Consider the following 17,130-nt stretch of genomic DNA (forward strand, 5'->3'; position numbering starts at 1 on the left):
TATTATAAAGGTGAGTCCAAACCACCATAGGATTTCCATACCAAAGTAGAGTCTGTCAAAATAGATAATAAAACAAAAGACGGCCCAACTGTTGTTTAAATGGCAATACTTAAAATATAGCAAATGGTGGAATTGTAGAACTGTGTAACCTACAATTTTGTGAAAAAGCCAAAAAACATAAAAGTGAGAAAAAAATATTTTCAATCCTATAGAGACCTACTGATTTCAAAATTACAATTGCATTTGATATCTGCAATACTATGTTTACTCAAGAAGAAATTTAGTAAAAAACAAATAAAGTTCAGAAATTATTCACATTTATTTAAAATAAAGTACTACATATTCATTTTTTTTTTCAAAAATATATTCAGAATCTGAAAACTTAACACCTAAAAACGTTTCCTCTTTTGCTACAAATTCAAGCTTACGTTCATTTTCGTCAGTTTTTCTTCGACTTCGATTTCAAAGTCGCCAATATTTCCATGCTCATTTTTTTCCCCTATTTATTTTTACATGTTGTTTACAATTTCTCCAGTTTTCAGAGGTAATGTTATGAAATGCATTTTATCGTGAGTTCCTTGATATTGTTTCCACTTACTGTGTTTCTTTGAGCAACTATTCGCTTTGATATAGCCCATAATATTAATTTTTTGAAATTTACCTAGGACACAGTGATAAGGTAAAAGCCTTAAGCTAGGGTTTCCTAGGAGAGCGGCGCCCGTACCTTAACGGCCGTAGTGAAAGATGATGAGGTGGACAGCCGTCGTAACGGTGACTAGAGAGTGGTTTCCTAGGAAAACGATGTTGATAATACCGTTAAAAAATAAAACCACTCTATAGTCACCACTCCGACGGCTGTCCACCGCATCACCGTTTACTACGGCCGTTAAGGTACGGGCACCGCTATCCTAGGAAACCCTAGCTTTATCATAGTATGATCATGTTCTTCTAATAATTCATATTCGTGTAGGTTACGGCTAGTGTTGTTTAACCAACATTTAAGGTTTCTTTAATGATGGATCAAAAGAGAAGTTGTTTTCTAGCATCCAAAATTTGAATTTCTTGTAGCCAATGTCGATGCTTTGTTTTGATCCATTACAATAACACATGATTCTGATAAATTAAAAATAAGTTTTTCCACTACATCTTTTGAAATGTTGGCCGTTCATTTCAGAGTGACAATCTTATTTTCAAAAATCTATAGCGCATTAGACATAAAACCTTTTTCATTTACAGCGTGCACTATAAAAAAATATATCGGGTGTTAACTTCAGTTGTGTCCGTTTTTGTCCAAATGAAGAGAACAGAAGGACACAAAAACAAAACAGCAAATAAGTCAAAAATGTATTCTCCTTTATTATTTCACAATAAATAATTCATTGTGTACTTACATTGTTATTATAAGAAAATACATAAAAATATGTGTGCCATATTTCAAGATTTAAAAAATTAAAATAAAAATTGATTCCCAGCATCTTCACCTTATGTTCGATCCACAGACTAAAGATATATATTCGATCTAGATATATGTCTTAGCTAAAACATATCGACTTCTTTATTGATTTTGTAGATAAATCCATATATCAACCTTTCGTAATGTACGGATCTCGTTATTAATTTTCTGCACCAATTGTAAATAGTTTTACCACACATTCGCTGGAGAAATTGAAAAAAGAATACGCAACTTTTATGACATAATAAAAAAAATATATACTTAAAAATTGCTTTTAATAAAAAATGTGTATTTTTGTGCCATATCAAATTTATGTCAGTAAAATTTAAAAATAATGTTGTTTGGCAAATTATGTACATGTGTGTATTTATTTGGAGCATTTACTAAAGTTTACTTATTTTATATAATCAATACTACTTATCCTGTTCATATTTATAATACAATTCGTCAACTATCCGAAAAATGAAAAAAAAACACAGCTAAGTACTTATTGATCAAAGTGTCTGTATAGATAAATAAAATACTTATCAACCTACTGTTGGACAATGAGACAAAAAATAAAGATGTCAGTTTGAGTTTGAGGTTTTGTGCTTTTATGCTATTGTTTCATTTGTGCGTATTTAATCGTAATCTCAAAACAGGAATACTATTCACTTAAGACATTTGAGTGTATATAATTGTAAATACAATACTATAATTATGATGACGATAGATAAAGCTGACGGAGCCACGCCACTAGCGGTGTCCGGCAACAATCCATTAGAACAATTCGTTTTATTAGCAAAAGGCACCAAAGGTAGCGCGTGTGCAGAACTAATTAAACAAGTATTAGAAGCTCCCGGTGTTCATGTTTTTGGTGAATTACTTGATATGCCCAATGTGAAAGAGGTACGTACAACCCTTGTTAATCCACCTGAATTGTTCGATTAGGTAAAAATGCAAATGGGATGCCTCCATTTAAACAATTCATGTTTGTGTCAGAGGGTTTGTGTGCAAACGATTTATGTCTTAAAATACATGATATGTTTAATATAATCAGGCTTGCTATCAATTGTGCATTTGGGTTAGAATGCCTGTTAACAACATATTGCAAAAATGTAATCTTTAGATTCATTCTATTCTGTCATTTCTTAAAAAAACAAAATAATATCAAAGTAAATCGACGAATTGTTTACCTAAAATATTCCACTGTTTTCTTGTGCCTACCTCTAAATATTTATATCATTTTTTTTGTTAATGCGCAAATAAACTTTATCTCTAACAGAAATTAAGCTACTTAGTAATAGAATAAGACCAAAATAGTGTTAAACCAATTCCTATAGATGTGCTTTTATGCTATTGTTTAATTTGTGTATATTCAATCGTAATCTCAAAACAGGAATACTATTCACTTGACATTTGAGTGTATATGTCACCAATTCAATTAGTTAAATCAGTCACTCAACAACAGAGCGGGTAGGCTGTTCATTAAATGCCGGCATTTACCTGAATGGCTAGGCCGTTCGTTGAATGAATAAGATAACTCAACGATCAACGTGTTGGCAGGTTGTATGCTAGCCTTTTGGAAACAGCCGAACCAAAAGCCGCTGGGTTAGGTTAGGATAGGTTTGGTTAAGTTTAATAGGAAAAATTTTTTTTTTTACTTAACTTATTCAGTTAAATTAAAGATTATGTTAAGTAAAAAAATTATACTTTTTTATTATTAAACAACCTATCCTTACGGAATCTTACTTCGCATTACAAAATAAATTAAATTATTATTATTGTTGTATTAATGAGGCTAAGCGACGTTCAACTCTTTTGTTCAATGTTCATTCAACAAACGGCATAGCCATTGACGTGAATGCTGGCATTTGATGAATAGCTATTGAGTGGCCAATTTAACTAACACTAATTTGGCAGTGACATTCTATAATTATAATGACGATACACAAAACTGATGGAGCCACACCATTGGGCCAAAAGTTCAGGTTTTTTAAGATGTCTAAAAGCTGTCTCATTGGACTATGTTTTTTGTCTCTTTGAGCCCCCATTATTATGTGTTGGTAATTTGTTTTTCTACTTTTACAGCTAGAGGGCGGTCCCTATGATGTACATTTCAAGACATTAAATTTATTCGCTTATGGAACATACAAGGAATATTTAAGAGACAAAAGCAATTATTTGGAATTAACACCCATTCAGTCTAAGAAACTTCAGCACTTAACAATAGTAACTCTCGCTACCTGCGAAAAATGTATTCCCTACAGTCGCTTGCTAGAGGAACTTGATATAAAAAATGTACGAGATTTGGAGGACTTAATTATAGAAGCAATCTATTCAGGTGACAATAAAACAAATATTTTTATCATTCATTGTATATGTATAAAAAAAGGTTGTAGATCGATCCAAGATCTTACTGTTTAATTTTAAATGATCATACTCTTTAAAAATAAAATACTTAATTACCTAAGAAATTTATAATAGGGATAACGTAGTGTTAAGATTTGGTGTTCCTCTGTGGGTAGGCTCCAGTGCTTTAGATGCATATTTTGGTTTATATGTGGAGCAACCCACAGAGGCTATAAATCGTCAGGTTTCTGGAACAAGTTGATCAATTTTGTGACAAATCCTTTGACCTGGTCATTTACTATAATTAGCTCCAATGTTCTTGACTAATGCATAGTTCCATGGCATTATTATATGAAGACTTGACGGAAGAAATATGCTTAGTCAATAAAAGTTTCTTTTTTTCCCTTTTCCCTTTTCTTATCGACTAATCATGTTTCTTTCGCCTGACTCCAAACTTTTTCAGTTTAAGTTCTGATGACGAGGTAGTAACCTCGAAATTGCTCAACGTGTAACTCTTAAATAAAGTGGTTTATACAAATTTAAAAACAAAAAAGTGCATCATTATAAATACCCAGATGTTGTTCAATGTTGCAATTGTAGAAACAATGTTGACACTCACATTTTTCCTTAGAAACTGCTTTATAAATAATAATTTAACGTATCAAACTTAGTGTGTACATTGATTATCATTATGGGAAAACCCAATAGTTCAGCGTAAGGCGAGGTGGTTACTTAATTAGGAGTGCAAATTTTCACGGTCACTGTTATCAATATGCATCATCGTTTTTGGATGATCCCGTGTAAGTTGGAACTTTGTTTACCCTGAAGATGGCTTATGCAACATTAGCCGAAACTTCGGAACTTAATTCCAAATGACATGGAAATTTTTGTTTTTCTAGTAAAATGTATTCTAAGGAATAAACACAAACTCAATAAAAATACGATTTATAATTACTTGATAAATTTGTAATATTAGTTCTAAAATATCCATGATTGTGTATGTACCTTTTTATTTGTAAAAAATGTATGTAAATTAATCTTTCACAATGGAAAAATAACTTAATGTAAAGGTAATTTCATAAAATTTTCTTTGAAATAATTTTTTCTATCACAATTTTTTAGCTTGGATAAACTTTAGTTTTAGATAAAAAAAATTTTTTTTTACATTGCAATATTTTATTTTAATTTACATTGCAATATTTTATTTTAATTTACTTTGCAATATTTTATATTCCCCAGACTGGTGTGCTGACGTGAAGTCTGATCATAATGCTTTTATATTAAAAATGACAGAGATACTCTGCAATCTATTTACCAATGCTAAACGCTATTAGGTGCGGATGACGGAATACCAAAAATGAAAATCAAACAGCTTTCGCGAAAAGTTTAATATATGAAATGAAAGAAACATGTTTTTATTTATTATTTTATAATTTATTCCAGATATTATTCATGGTAAGTTAGATCAGAAGAACAGTCGACTGGAGGTTGACTACGCTCTTGGGAGAGACGCACGGCCCGAAGAGGTGGACTCCATATTGGCCACACTGCGGGAATGGTGCGAGTCTTGTGACGCTGTACTCGCTTGTGTAGACACACAGATACAGAGGGCCAATGCAGAGAAGCAGCGGAGGACTAAGCACAAAGACTCCATTGAACAAGAGGTAAGAAAAATTTGCCAATTTATTACATGTTGTCACATCAATTATTTATTTTATTACATTTTTATACAAAGTACATTGGTGGGTTATGGAGTAATATATTCCAACCAACCAAGTAAATGTTCAAATAAAAAAAAAAGATCTACGTCGATCGTCCAGTTCAATCAGATAAGTCCAAAAAACCAAATTTAAGTTAAGTATGCAGTTTTATGTACAATTTTCCTCTATTTGATGCACTTCTCCGATAATTGTAAAATGCCACCAAAAATTTTAACGGCAAAAAACCTCCACAGAATTAAATATTAGTATTGCTTGGGTCACCACAAAAATATTCCAAATTAATGTCCTATTAATAAAGCAGATGTACTGCTAATGTACGTAATTACTAAACATCAGTTTTTTTAAATCATTGGGTTCGATTGCTGGTAGAATGTATGTGAAATATTGGTTTTAAGGGTGGTTCTACACTGAAATATTTTATTGTACCTGGAGTGGCATCTGAAGCATAAAGATGAATTCATACGAGGACCAAACAATGGACAGGAAAATATTGTCCTGTTTCAGCTCCGTGAACAACCTTGACAACGCAGGACAGGACAATAGGACAATAATTGGACAAGTTGGGTAATCGATGCGCCATAAGCAGTTGTGTTCGCTACACGTGCATATTTCTTCCGTATGCCATCTATGCGACATTTTCAGCAGAAAAAAGCGCAGGAACAACACGCACGTACGAAGCAACGGTTATGGTTCTATTGTCCTACTGTTCTGTCTGTGCGTGTTCACACAAGGACAATGCGGCTGCACACGTTGGTAGGGGCAATACATTGTCCTGCGGAGATAGCTTACCGTCTATACACTGCAATTGAAGTATTAATGCAGTGCCTTATGCTCCACAGGGTGCAGATAGATGTGATGATGATTGGTATTTATGTAATTTGTATTTTTTTGATCTAGTTCATGTTTTTCTTTACAGATAATCAACTTAAAGAAAAGCCTCAAAGTCCAAGATGTAGATGATAGCGTTGCAGGTGCCGGAAGTTCTGATGGCCACTTCAGGAAAAAAACAATAAATAAAGGAAAATCAGCCCGTAATACTGGGAAATTCTGGCAAAAAACCACATGAAAAATCTCATACCTTATTATTTATATATTCAGATTTTTTACATAATAATTTAATTAACCCGAGTCGATTAAATTAAAACAAGCATTTTGTCAGACTGAATATATCATTTTTCTATTTCTGTAAATAAACAATACTAAATATCAATACAATGGCTTATAATACAAAGGGCTTTTATTTTAAACTTATCCATTATGAAACATAAAAAAATGGAAGGTATTAATCCTTTTCTAGTTGATCTACAATATATATGCATTTAACTACAGGAACAGATAAAGATTAAAATATTTTTCGTTCGCTTTTTTAAAGCCTCGTGACGCACATGTTTGTTATCTGAATTAAAAACTTTCTCTCTTAATGCGTGTATAAGAAATTTGTTTAACACATTCACCGCGGTGCTCAAATACATCTGTGAGTGCCTACGACAAAACTACTACGCTGTACTTACACCATACGTGAGCAATTTATTATCAAAAAGGTTTGTAGGTTAAGTATTCATCAAGTAAAGAGTTTATATATTCATAGTCACTAACAAAATAAGTGTTTGAACTAAAAAATAAAATACATCAATTTTGAACGCAGAGAAAGGTTTAATACAATCTATATAACAGTGGAAAAATTTTAAAGTACACAAACAAGGCAGTATTATATTAAAAAAAACATTTTCAATAATGCAATGGGCGTATTTATGCAGTGCTTGAAACATATTCATAAAATCTTTCTTAACCCATGGTTTTACTGTTTCATGTGAATTGAGTTTTTACTATCTCAGGCACAAGCAAGGCAAAAGTCAAAAGTAAGGGATGAAAAATTGGCATCTTTGGCGGTCAGATATTTTAAGATTTGTCCCTATTCCCAACCCCTCCCCACCTCCTGACTCCTCGAGGGAAGCAAAAGTTGAAAAATAGTTGGAGGGGTGTTGTGCCAACTTTTTTCTATCCGTAAGGGTGTCGGGTGTTCAAAAAGGTTGAAAAACACTGACATACAGTTGAGTCTTCCGATGACCTTAGATGTCAGTAAGTCTAATTTGGTCAAACTGTGACATGCGTTACATGTATATTCTGTAAATTACTACCATTTGGTAGTGTAAAATTTACAAAATTCCGAACATTATCAAATCGTTGACATCATCTCCTGGTTCATTTGGAGAACTTATGGCATTTTAGTTTTCTATTGATTTATTTTTGCTGTGTAAGATTACTTCTTGTGATAAGTTTTTAAAATGGATGTGCCTTATTTCATCTACGCTTCTGCATTGTGGCTCCGGTTATATTAAGGCGCTAATGCATCAACAGGTGTGGAATGTATTAAGGAGTTTTATCATCGCATGGAGACCTGTAGATCCCTGAATGTTTAAAATACTAGTTAGAGTTTAGGTACCTCAAAAAGCCGGTGTGACTCTTGACGATTTAGGTGAGCTAAAACCTTGCGTCCTGGTTTTTGATGATGGTAAGGGAATTAAAATAATCTAATAAAATTAGTATCTTTAGATTTTTAACGTAATTATAAATAACATCAAAAATACAAGTTTTAAAAATGAGTAAAGTGAACGAATTTCAGGTGTGGGTGTTCTGGTACGATAACACTTCTAAAGAACTGAGACCAACTTGTTTTAGGTCAGTTTCATTTAAAACTAATAATAGTTATGTTTTCATCAAGGTAAAATGGGTTGTATTATGAAAAGTTAGCCAAAGCAGCCTTTTTCACGAAAACGTAACGATTATTTTTAACTAGCCCTTAGACATAAATATTATGAATACACCCGTAATTCATACCTGTGACAATTTGGAGTTTGTGGTTCAAACTATTTTTTATATAACTAAAGTAGCGTATACACGAGGACAATACAATATTTTTCTGTCCCCGGATTCGATCTATTGTCCATGTGTCAGCAGCAATTTGTAGGACAGAACATTGTTGCACAGATAGACGGGCAGGCTATCTCCTCAGGACAATAATTACTCCCAGCACGGCGCTCGCCCCCATTGTCCTTGTGTAAACGTGCACGGTCATTACCATAGGACAATAGCAACTTGCTAGATGTGTGCATGTCGCTCCCGCGACAACAAACCTTGTCGTGTATTAATTATTTCTTTTTATGGAGCCGTGTCAGGTCCTACAGGTTGGCTATCACTACAGCGGAAGCATCTCGGTCCTACGCTACTCTTATATTCCGCAGCCAGGACAACTTCTCATTGGATGTACTCGCTCTAGTGATTCCTGGGAAAAGATGACCGGAGTGGTTTCCCGTTGCCTTCTCTGGTAGATTTTTCTGTCGGGGTTACGTTCCTTTAGCTGATTGGTTCTGATTTGGAGGCTCCAGAAACTCGCCTTTCATCATCTTGTTATCTGCTGTGATCATATCATTATGAGTGTGATCCCATTGCCCAGGGTTTGCGACGTGGGCGCTAATGAGTAGGACTAGTCAGTAGTGCTGCTCGTGGAATGGAACTGGGTATTCGCAGCATTTTATAGAATTACAACTTCCAGCAAGATGTGACTCACTGCGACCTTACTGACAGTTTGAACCCTGTATTCATTAGTGGCTTGTAACGAACGTCATTGTGTATTCAATTTCACAGTACTCGTATCTCATATGTGAACTATGGCTGAATTTTTGTATTGTCCCAGCGTCTTGTCCTCCACGGTCAAGGATATTCACTGAGATGGGACAAGGCAATAGTCCTTTCTATTGTATTGTCCTCGTGTAAGCAATATTTCAGATTTGAATCCTTATTTGAAACAAGTCACTGTATATATTATTTAGTCAAATAGGTATTATAAAAAATATATATAATTATCTAGTGAATAATCGCTAAACTTTCCTATGTACAAAATAAGAAATACATTTCAATTCAACCACCCAGAAGCCGTATTCAACAAGCAGTGGCTTTACTGAAGAGAGACTTTCAATATGTATTCCTAAGGCTTCTGGGTTATGAGGAACAAATTAGCTGATCTACTGATACTGATACTGTACATAATATTTAGGTTTCTTACACCATACCCATGATTACCTTGGTTCCTAGGTAAGCCTATTGGTCCCGGCCAATTTGGCATTTTGTCCCAGCCACACAAAATTTAAAAAAAAAATCAAGTTCGGAAAAAAGTTAGTTCCAGCGAGAAGTATGATAATCAATAAGTAAAAAAAATAATACAGTCAGCTATAGCTGACTGTTACATGGTAGTAAATTCGGCCCTTAGGGTCTGAATGATTTGGCCCAGCAGGCCTTAATGAATCTGTCCTTATGGTCTTATTAATTTGGTCCAACGGCCCCAGTTGATCTGGTCTTAGGATCTTGGTTAATTAGGATTTCAGATGCACTATATTAGTTGTCCACAATTCGAGAATTAACTCTCTCTGGAACAAACACACCGATGACCAAAATATAGATGTATTTGCTATAACTTTATCAAAACTTCAAAAACCAATTATTATTCTTAAAATTTTTTGGGAAAAAAATTGCGTTTCTAGTATTTTTATTCGTTTTTGACACACATTTTTTCATTTTAAATTGTATTTTTATATTTGTAAATTGTTTATAACCTCTGTATGTGTAAAAGCCCTTTAGGCGTTAATAAATAAATAAATAATACAAATTAAAATCAATATTCTTGAACTTTGGTGCTAAATAAGTTATGCATTACAATGACAATAATAAAAGACATATCTGTTATGTAATTTAGGATACAACTAAATTATTCTTGGAATGCAAAAATAATTAAATTTATTGGCATTTATAAAAACACTGTCGGAGTCATTATTTTTTTTTCAGTAATAATCGAAAATCTAATAATGAATTTAAAGAAAATTGAAAATATTCTCATAACTCGTTTTACAAAACAATATTAATGAATAATATTAATTATTATTTATCTCTCGCTGCATTGCACGTGCAACAGGGTATTAAGTAAAAAGCGTTAACACATCTTTCGAAATATTAAATTCAAGTTTTAAACTTTTTAATTTTATCGTTTATTTGACTATCTTTTTTACAGCTTTAGCTTACAGGGATAGCAATTCGCCCTGTGTAAGCAGATACAGTTTGTATTGGAAGAAACCATACAAAAATGGACCTTTTGCATTATTCGTGTGCCACAGATACGACAGATGGCGCGGGACGGGCTCTGAATGAAAGAATAATATTATAGATTATGGTAAGGTGGGTAAGCATATTCCTAGGTATACCGGTATACCTACCGATAATATAAAAATAATGAACAGTAAGAATATTTATTTCACTGTCCTGAAACATGAACATTAAATTAACCTATTTGTTCTGTGATAGTATACCAAAACGCATCGACGCATAACATACCAAAAATAGAAAGGACAAAAACAAACACATTATATTCCAAAATATTAATTCCTCGATTGTCAAAATAATGTTGAAACAGTGTGAACGTAAGTGTTTTATTTCTTCAGACGCTTTCAGTGTGAGCCGGCGCGACCAATACGCGCAGTAAAGAATTTGACTTGTATGTCATCTAGAATTGGCACATACTTGAACAATGTTTACATACCACATTAATGGAAATTAATGTATTAAAATACACAAATCAGTGTTTCAATAAACTCTTCTAAACGGATTAAACAAATCACGGCTCTAACAAACATAGATCGGAGAAAATTGACATGTTCCGTACGTACACCCGGTTATTGAACAAGTATACCATAGCAACTGCCTGAAGGTACATAACAGAACGAAATAAAATCGAAGTGTCGTTCACGGTATGTGCGTAGTGGTTCATCGTTAACAAAATCCTTTTTGTGCACCTAATTGCGAGTGATTATTGTCAAACTGTTCATCTTTGATAGCTGACAGTGATTCATTCTACAATGTCGGAGATGGATGCGTAGTAAGGTAAGATAGCATACCAATAGCGCACTAAGATATTCCATCCCGCCACAGTCGTAAAACAAAGAAATAACATCTTCATTTAATTTCGTACTTCAACTCAAGTGCCTTCCTGCACTGACTTTTCGAGTAATATTAATTATTATTATGAAATATGGACTATATTTTAAAGAGAATAATCAATATTTGGTCAATATGTCATGACCTTAGGTGGTTCAGATGTTATCTAAACACGCTGGCGTCGTATTAGTTACGCCGATTATTGCTCAGTGTATATCAACGTACATGTGGACATGAATATTTACGGATATTTGTGACGTTTCATGTTTTGCTAATAATCCCATAAATGAATTTGCGTCTCTTGTACCTATGTCAGTTGTGAAATTCTTTGTTATGGAAGTCAGCTGTTTATAAGTTTGGTTTCGGTGGGGTCTTGCGCAATAGTAGCAGAGCTACGTTCACATCCTCCATCTCTTTCTTACGGTTGCGTAGAAAGTGATAACGCGCGAGTTCGCGAAGACTCCATTCTCCACAGGCCCATTTCACACGACCGTAAAAACACACGGTACGATAAAAGAACTTGGGGTGAATTGACACTTCGGCAGAATAGACGATCTGTATTTTTTTTAATGTTCAGGAGAGCTGAAATAATACCTGGATTCAATCTACAAACTACAATATTTTAGTGATTTGTTCAGTTTTCAATAATTAACTAAGTACCCTTTTTACTAGTGATGTCCATTTTTTTATATGTATTATTACCGCAATATTTATTAAAACTGTTGAAAACTAAAAATTCTGAAAAATACAGATGGTCCCTTCTCCCACCTAACTACCGACTTATTGTAATATATATTTTGATATCTATTTATTTAATTGCAGTAAAATGCACTAACCGGTACACACCACACACCATGATGCCTACATATCTCCACTAGATTTCCTTTTGCGTGATTTTGACCTAAGAGTAGATAGCCGCTGAATAAATAAACAAAAAAACAAGATAATATAAACGTCAATCCACCGTAATTTTACCGTGCCGTGTGAATTTGGACGATATGTGTGAAATGGGTGATTATCTCGTAGGAACATTGTTTCACTTAAATTAGACATTTTAAGTTGAAACTAAATTAATTTATCTGTAGAATTATTTACATGACTTAAATGGCGCCTTATAAGTTATCCATAATAATAATAATAACATAGTCACCACAAACTGTTCGCAATAAACACGATTTCTTTCAAGGTTTCAGCTCTCGTACTTCACAAAAGTCAACAGATGGAAGAGTTACAAACAAAGGCAAAATGGTGAATGTTACACAGTGTGTAAAGTGGCCACTCAAACCAGCCAATGACAGGTCATAAACCCTGTAAATGCCTAGACTTCCATATTCCCTTCTCAAAAATGTTTTCCCTTTTTTTGCAACGAATTTAAATATGAACTCACTCCCCAGGGAGAAAATCCAGCCAGTCTGCAAGCATTTGGACATACTCAAAATATTGTTGAATAGTAACTTTGTCCATTCATTGCAACCTTGTCCAAGTGACGATTTGAGTTTCTCTCGTCAATTTTATGCTCGGAGTGGCAAAGTAGATATTAGACAATCATACTATAAATAATTACAGTATAATATTTAAATGATAAATATATTTTTATACTTTCATTTTATTTCTCTTCAATACATTTGCGGTGCACGTTCAATTTTGATTTCCAGTTATTTTTACGAGTTTAATATTGGTTGACAATAACAATAAACGTAATGAATTACTAAAAATTCAAAGATTATTGAAAATTAAAAAAAAGATGCTAAAATTTATTAAATACCATTATATAGTACGAGAAATAATGGTTCATTCGTTATTTAATTCAAATTAAAAATGCTTCAATGATTTTAAATTGAAAATCTCGAGCAATGCCGACTCCTAATTGTTGGTAGGAAACCTAATTGTTGGTAGGAAACCTAATTGTTGTATTTTATTACTCTATTTTGTGGTTGTATGTATTAATTGAAATTATTAATTAATTGTGTACTTCTTATTTTGTACACGCCCCAAAAAGTAATACACATGTTCATCCCTTTTCTGACAATTTTGACTCAAGTAAGCATTTATTCGGACGCGATTCGGTTAATAATTAACACTTTGACGTGATACAAAGTTTAAACCTAATATATTTACCACTGTATCATAATATTATTAATTCAATAAAAAGCGTTAAGTATTTTTTTTTACTTTAAAAGGCACATAACACAGATCAATATGATTTAAGTTTTCAATGTTTTCATTGTGTTCTGTAAAATCTTTTAATTTCACTACGAATAACGAATAGTTGTGTTTTACGAAACATTTTCTAGGCTACTATTCTGAACGCTTTTACAGCGCGTATTTAGTACGTAAATACGCGCTATAAAACCGTTCAGAGTACCAGGTCCGCGATTATGAACGGCTATCTTCATCGGTATACACTCAGACAGTATAAACGAATATTTATTTATGTAAATGCCCAATGGGCATTTTTAGGACATATTTATATGCATACTGCAAATAAATCCTGTTTTCATAATATCAGCATATGTTAATTTTGTTTTTCTTTTCTTTTCATGGTCATTTTCAGACGCTGAAGTCTTTGTGGGCATTTTTTCCAATTTATGCTAAAAATTAATTTTAAGATGTATTTTTTAAAGTGTATTTTTGTTATTAAAATTCTATGTAAACATATGCTTGGAAAAATAAACAAATAAAACTAAAAAAAAAAAAACATGGAAATTATTACAAAAGAAAATAGAAAGACAATTGTATTTAGTAGACTTGGTGAGAGTGGAAGCTGGAGAGAGGTGTTAATAATTGAATTTGATTCAGTGATCGTATGAAAGAAGACAGCATCAAAGAAATCAAGTCTGGTATGTTTGTTGGCAGACCTAAGAATTCTGGGCATAGGGGAATGAAAACCATAGTTAGTTCTATGGTTATTGGTATGAAAGAGTAAGTTCCGAAAGTAATATCGATATTTATGTACGAAAGTGTGTATATTCGTATGAAAATCCAAAGTATCTTCGTCGGTAACTGGTAATTAAACATGTTTAGAAAAAAATTGTAAACATATTCTATTTTTCATACAGAAAACTTTATTTTACTTTGTAGATAAAATGGAAGATACATTTCAACTTCCAACCCTGCTCAGGTAAACATATTATTTTACCGCGAATAATTTTTCAGGTGCGCCTTTAGGAAAAATGTTTACTGCGAATTTGTAGGTGGCTATAAAAATATACACACAGGACCTACTTACATTGATGACAAACTGGGTTATTGCTATAAATGTATATTTTTTTATGTTTGTCTACATTTGAAATTGCTCATAGTAGATATTAAATATACCTAAATTTAATGACGTATAATTAAATGGATACAAGCCCGAATTTCAATTTTTGGGTAGTCGCATTATTTGCCTTCATTCTTTAACGGATTTTTATCGTGATAAGACGTAACGTTACGCAGAAAAATGTCGTTTGTTATGAGAAAATGATTTGATTGCACTGTAAATGTGGCAAATAGGTCTGATAAATCGTGAAAAACGGAACATAATACATCGTTTTAATCGTAAATACAAACCAATTTATTGAAAATGTAGATAATAAGTAATATTTTAAAGTATGCTTCCCCCAATTTTTAAGAACATAAATAATGCGCTGACATCTAGTGTCTTTGCTATTGTAACGAGTTACAAAGAAATGTAAATTGAGAAAATACGTGTATCTCTTTCTCACACGAATGTTTTCATGTGTATCCTGATTTGCTGTAATTTTATTTCGAATTGTTGAGGGCAACGCAATGTTTGCGAAATCTGCGATGCAGCTAGTAAAGCAAGAACACGTTTGTTTACTATACGTCAGTGCTACCAGTGCCTCGATTATGAACGCTATCTTCATCTGTATATATCGAGACGGTATACTTAACTTATGTACTATCTGTATCTTACCTCGGTATGTTCTACCTACTTGTCATATCGATATCATATGATCGAAACAAGCCAATGGAATGATCGCAAACAATTAGTCCGCGTTCCTTACGGCATTAACATTTAAAATAGTTCTCATTTTTATTTTAAATAGGCTTCTGTAATAAAAAGATGCTCGCTTGAACATGAATTTTGCATGACTTTTGGAAATCACCTAGACGGTACGCTCAACGATCGTCTGTATGTATCTACCGATCTGTACCGATCGACTATAAAGCCGGGTTCTATAACGCCTCGATACATACACTCGGAAAAATAGTAAAACAGATGGAAAAAAAATATAATAACTAAATTATTTTTTTAGAGTGGTAACTTTCTGACGCATATAATCTGTGTCTGACGCCTAGATACTCTTATTTGTTAATAGGAGAGAACCTAGCGACATTTTTTCCACATCTAGGAGTTCGGTTTATTAAAGTGACAGTTATGTCAGAATTTAATTCGACTTCAAAACTGACTTATTCCTCTCTCATATTTTCAATAGGCTTTTAAGAAAAAAAGTGCCAGCCTCAAAACAATTATTTTTTTTAATGAATCTTTGACTTTTTGAATTTGAATTTTTTTTGACACTTTTAATGCGTAGATAAACGTATCGAGGGGTTCTAGACTCGTCGGTATAAAATGATGTACTTGCACCAAAACTTGATAGTGGGGGTATCGGTACCATACCTTTGTAGTCGGTCGGGAGACTTTTATCTTCTACTATGACGTCATACTGAAGCTATGTCATTTTAGAGCGTAGATATGTGTACCGTGACGTACGCTTCCCCTTGATTCATATCGATATACTTAAAGGTGGGGGGGGGGGGGGGTTGGTAGTATATCTTTATAATCGCTGGAGGGAATTTATCTTCAACTATACCGTCAAGGTGAATGTATGCCGTCTTTATCTTCCCATCATAATCGAGGCCCAGAGTGGCATTACCTCATTCCACATCTGTGGTACAGCCGCTTGACGCGAGCTAACCATTTGATAATATGCAAGTTTATTTTGGATTTACCAAATTGACCTGATTCTGTCCCGGTTCGCAGGTCTACAGTCTACACTCTACACTCTACACGAGTACTAAAATATTCAATCGCTCGTGATTTATTTACTGGGATCGAATAATGTGAAAATAGTTCGCATGAAAACCCAACTGCGTTCATGTTAGCAACTGGCGTGTCCTACATACATACAAAATCGATACTTTTAAAAGTAGTTTTTTTTGGAAAGGTGTCTTATTTCATGTATTTTAATTTCGAATCTATTCGCTTAAAAGGATTTTTAGACTAAATTAATTAAGAAGCAAAGAAAGAGACCTAGAAACTAAACAGAAAATATAAAGAAAAGAATAAGCTATTTTCTCAAATCGGGAATAACGTTGTAAATATACTGTAATATTTAAAGCGGGTTACGATTCTAAAGATACAATCATCAATGCATAGAAAACAAATTTTTATTTATGATTTTCTGGTTTAAAAATTAGTAACACATTCAAAACGGCTCGCAATTGGCGTCACGTCACTTTGACGTCAGACAACATGCCCGCCGAGTGCGCTTCTAACAACTATTGCGTACAAGTATGGCGCGGTTATACGTGCCGTTTGTCACGTAAGGCGCAAAACGTCTCCTCTTTTAGGTAATTCGAAATACGTATGTCTATTTTAAATCAACGTAGAAAATTTATCCAACGGCGCAAAGA

The 17,130-nt window shown here is 33.3% G+C and overlaps 2 protein-coding genes across 3 annotated transcripts in view; both read left to right on the forward strand.

Annotated features, from left to right (window-relative positions):
• The first annotated feature begins 1,960 nt into the window (after positions 1-1,960).
• Positions 1,961-6,736, forward strand: CSN7 (COP9 signalosome subunit 7). Its single transcript, XM_088234894.1, has 4 exons — positions 1,961-2,341; positions 3,524-3,776; positions 5,228-5,448; positions 6,422-6,736. Exons 1-4 carry the CDS (start codon positions 2,153-2,155, stop codon positions 6,569-6,571), a joined length of 813 nt encoding a protein of 270 aa, XP_088091020.1. The 5' UTR covers positions 1,961-2,152; the 3' UTR covers positions 6,572-6,736.
• A 4,553-nt stretch (positions 6,737-11,289) lies between these two features.
• Positions 11,290-17,130, forward strand: part of Ypel (Yippee-like) — a 247,085-nt gene continuing 241,244 nt past the window's right edge. The window contains exon 1 of one of the 2 annotated variants that reach the window (XM_088234905.1): positions 11,290-11,433. In XM_088234905.1, coding sequence (XP_088091031.1) covers positions 11,422-11,433 — 12 coding nt within the window. In that variant the 5' untranslated portion in view covers positions 11,290-11,421. The remainder of the gene's footprint in view (positions 11,434-17,130) is intronic. The other variant, XM_088234909.1, reaches the window with a different exon arrangement.

Source organism: Micrasema longulum, unplaced genomic scaffold (assembly GCF_059751315.1).
Source record: "Micrasema longulum isolate JH-2025_06_02 unplaced genomic scaffold, ASM5975131v1 h1tg001298l, whole genome shotgun sequence".
Classification (NCBI taxonomy): Eukaryota; Metazoa; Arthropoda; class Insecta; order Trichoptera; family Brachycentridae; genus Micrasema; species Micrasema longulum.

Excerpts from the sequence above, each read along its gene's own strand:
- CSN7 (XM_088234894.1), top strand. The coding sequence starts at position 2,153 with ATGATGACGATAGATAAAGCTGACGGAGCCACGCCACTAGCGGTGTCC. Across the intron at positions 2,342-3,523 it reads ATATGCCCAATGTGAAAGAG|CTAGAGGGCGGTCCCTATGA; the intron begins GTACGTACAACC and ends CTACTTTTACAG. Across the intron at positions 3,777-5,227 it reads TATAGAAGCAATCTATTCAG|ATATTATTCATGGTAAGTTA; the intron begins GTGACAATAAAA and ends AATTTATTCCAG.